The sequence below is a fragment of the Centrocercus urophasianus genome, unplaced genomic scaffold (genome assembly GCF_019232065.1).
Source record: "Centrocercus urophasianus isolate 14NV4802_14NV808 unplaced genomic scaffold, USGS_Curo_1.0 seq_7, whole genome shotgun sequence".
Classification (NCBI taxonomy): Eukaryota; Metazoa; Chordata; class Aves; order Galliformes; family Phasianidae; genus Centrocercus; species Centrocercus urophasianus.
This window is the reverse complement of record NW_024885310.1, coordinates 18092-20810: the sequence shown is the minus strand read 5'-3', so window position 1 is coordinate 20810 and position 2719 is coordinate 18092. Positions and strand designations below refer to the sequence as shown.

The following is a 2719-nucleotide window of genomic DNA, read 5'->3' as shown; positions in this document are numbered from 1 at the left end:
TTAACTTCTTAATTGTGCAAGTGAATTGCTTGGAATCACCATGTTGGCCATTCAGTGTGCCAAAAAAATGCTCTAATTTGCTATGTCCCATGTGGGTAATAGTATAGTAGCAAAAACCATCATGTTTGAAGTAATGTGTGAAAGTTCGCACTCATAAAAAATACATTTCATAACCACCAAATCCACATGTGTATGAATGTAGCCTGATATTGCTTAATATCAGGTTGTGTGCCCTACAGTTCAATTCAGACAAAACGATCAACCCTGGATAAAATTTCCATGCACTTTTCTGACCATGGTGGTGCTACTGATTTGTAATTTGCAGGCAATTACAGTAATCTGGGTACCACCTCTATGGAATACACTTGATCTACAAAGCTCTATGGAAAGGAGAAGTACAAACCGAATTCTCAGACAAGAATTCATGACAACACATTTGCTTAGATCACAGGTTTTGTCATTTAATTTTTTTTCTTAATTTGCCAAGAAACAGTGTGTGATTAAGCTGAGACCTTACAGGATTTTCTATGTAGATAACGCTAGTCCAAAGTCATCTTCAGCTTCTTTTGGGGAGAAGAACCTCATCTGATATTGCTGTGCCACCGAAAAAGAACCAAAGACTTGGGAGCAATAAAAATATGTCAAGCAGGATCCAACACTGGAAACTAACACTGCAGGCATGCACGTGAATTTATGAGTCCCTGCACTTGAAGTAAAGAATTACAATATTTTCCTTGATGATTCCACCAAAAACATGGAGATACTTTACAGAACCAAACAGTAGAGGGAGACAATTTTCATCTTCTTCTCTAGAAAGATAGAAATGTGTCAGAAAGATGAAGGAATACAATCATCATCATCATCAACCCAAACAAATAAACAAACATGAAAAGATTGTTTGTTTTTCCTACTGTAAGTCCTATCATCCATTCCCTATCTTTTGAGTTACATTTGATTCATAGGTGTTCATAATTAGTACCAAACTGGTATCTCCATCTCTTTCCAAATCTCCTAGGGAACTGGTTATTATGCTGACAGGCATGCTGATGGACAGCATTTTTTTCTCTTCATCAACCTTCTAAGTGCATTTTTCACCTCGTTGTTCCGGAGGCTGTATATCAGGGGATTCAGCATAGGAATGACCAGGGTGTAAAATACCGCAGAAATTTTTTCCTGTTCCAGCGAGTATCTTGAACTGGGCTGCACATGACTCAAACTCACGGGCCCATAGAAGAGTGTTACAGCTGTCAGATGGGAGGCACAGGTGGAGAAAGCTTTGTATCTGCTTGCAGAGCCCATGCTCAAAATGGATGAGAGGATGTAGAGGTAGGAGATGATGATAAAGAGAAGCGTTGACATAGCTACAATCCCTGAGAGGGTTACAAGCACCAGCTCATTGAGATGGTTGTCAGAGCAACTGAGTTGTAGTAGCGGGTTTGTGTCACAGAAAAAGTGGTTGATGGTATTAGGGCCGCAGAAGGACAATTGCAGTAAGCCACAAGTATGTACCAATGAGTTACAGAGTCCCCCTAAATATGACCCAACTGCCAGGCAAACACAGACTCTTCTGGCCATAAGAGTGGTATAAAGCAGTGGGCTGCATATAGCGACATAGCGGTCGTAAGCCATTGCAGCCAGCAGAAATCCTTCCGTGGTCACAAACACAACAAATGAAAAATGCTGGCCAAGACATCCTGAGTAAGAAATAGTCTTATTCTCCACTGAGAAGTTTACTAGCATCCTCGGAATAAAAACAGAAGAATAGCAGAGATCCACGATGGACAAGTTAATAAGGAAGAAATACATGGGTGTTTGCAGCTGGAAGTCAATTGTGATCAAGATGATCATGCTGAGGTTGCCCATCAGGGTGATGATATAGATCAGCAGAATCATCACGAAGATTATAGGCTGTAGTTCTGGGCAATCAGTCAGTCCCAAAAGGATAAAGTAGGGGACTGTGGTGTGGTTGATTACTGTCATCCTCACCTCTGTAGAAGTTTAACTGCTGATGAGGTGTGTGGTGACCTTAAAGCTAAGAGAGGAAGAAAAGTATTTCATGAATAGTCCTACCATCAAGAAGCACAGAGGTTGAGATTGTGTAGTGGATCTTGCTTCCCTTTTGTGCAGCTGTGATTCTTTAGAACGTCCTCAAAACTGCAGATAATATTTTCTCCAATTAGACCATGCTCAGGGGGATAATAATAGTGAGATGCCCAATGATCCTTCTTTGGGGGACAAAGCAATATGCATCTGCAACAGCACAGATCCTAATTAATATATTTTGTTGATGCTAAGTTTGACTTGCAGGTATCAGTGGTGGCTTTAGAAACACGCTAAATGCTGCATGAGTCCTGCAATTGCCTTTGTCTTTTCAGCTAAGCATTTCTTGATTACCTATTCACCAGGAAATAATTAAACTCACCAGAGTATATTTTGTCTGGAAGGGAAGCATCTCAACTAAACCAGTAGTTCTCTCTTCGGCCTATGAAGCACCCATTCTTTGTCAGTCAATAGGAGAGGCAGCCGGACTACCGAACTATTGAAAATGTTAACACAGACTGTGAGAAATGGCAGGTTTGGGTCTCTTTTATGACTAAACTAATGCAAATCCAAAGCTGCTTTCTAGAGGAGGGCACATGATGGGGTGCTCCTCCTTCTCATGACTGAACTTGTATTTTATTCAGAAGCCACTCACACAAAATATAAAAAAATGACATGG

General features: G+C 40.6%; 1 protein-coding gene across 1 annotated transcript; it reads right to left on the bottom strand.

Moving 5' to 3' along the window:
• Positions 1–1026: 1026 nt before the first annotated feature.
• Positions 1027–1980, bottom strand: LOC122170412 (olfactory receptor 1052-like). The gene has a single exon (XM_042837210.1). The coding sequence runs from the start codon at positions 1978–1980 to the stop codon at positions 1027–1029; it is 954 nt and encodes a 317-aa protein (XP_042693144.1).
• Between the last annotated feature and the right edge of the window lie 739 nt (positions 1981–2719).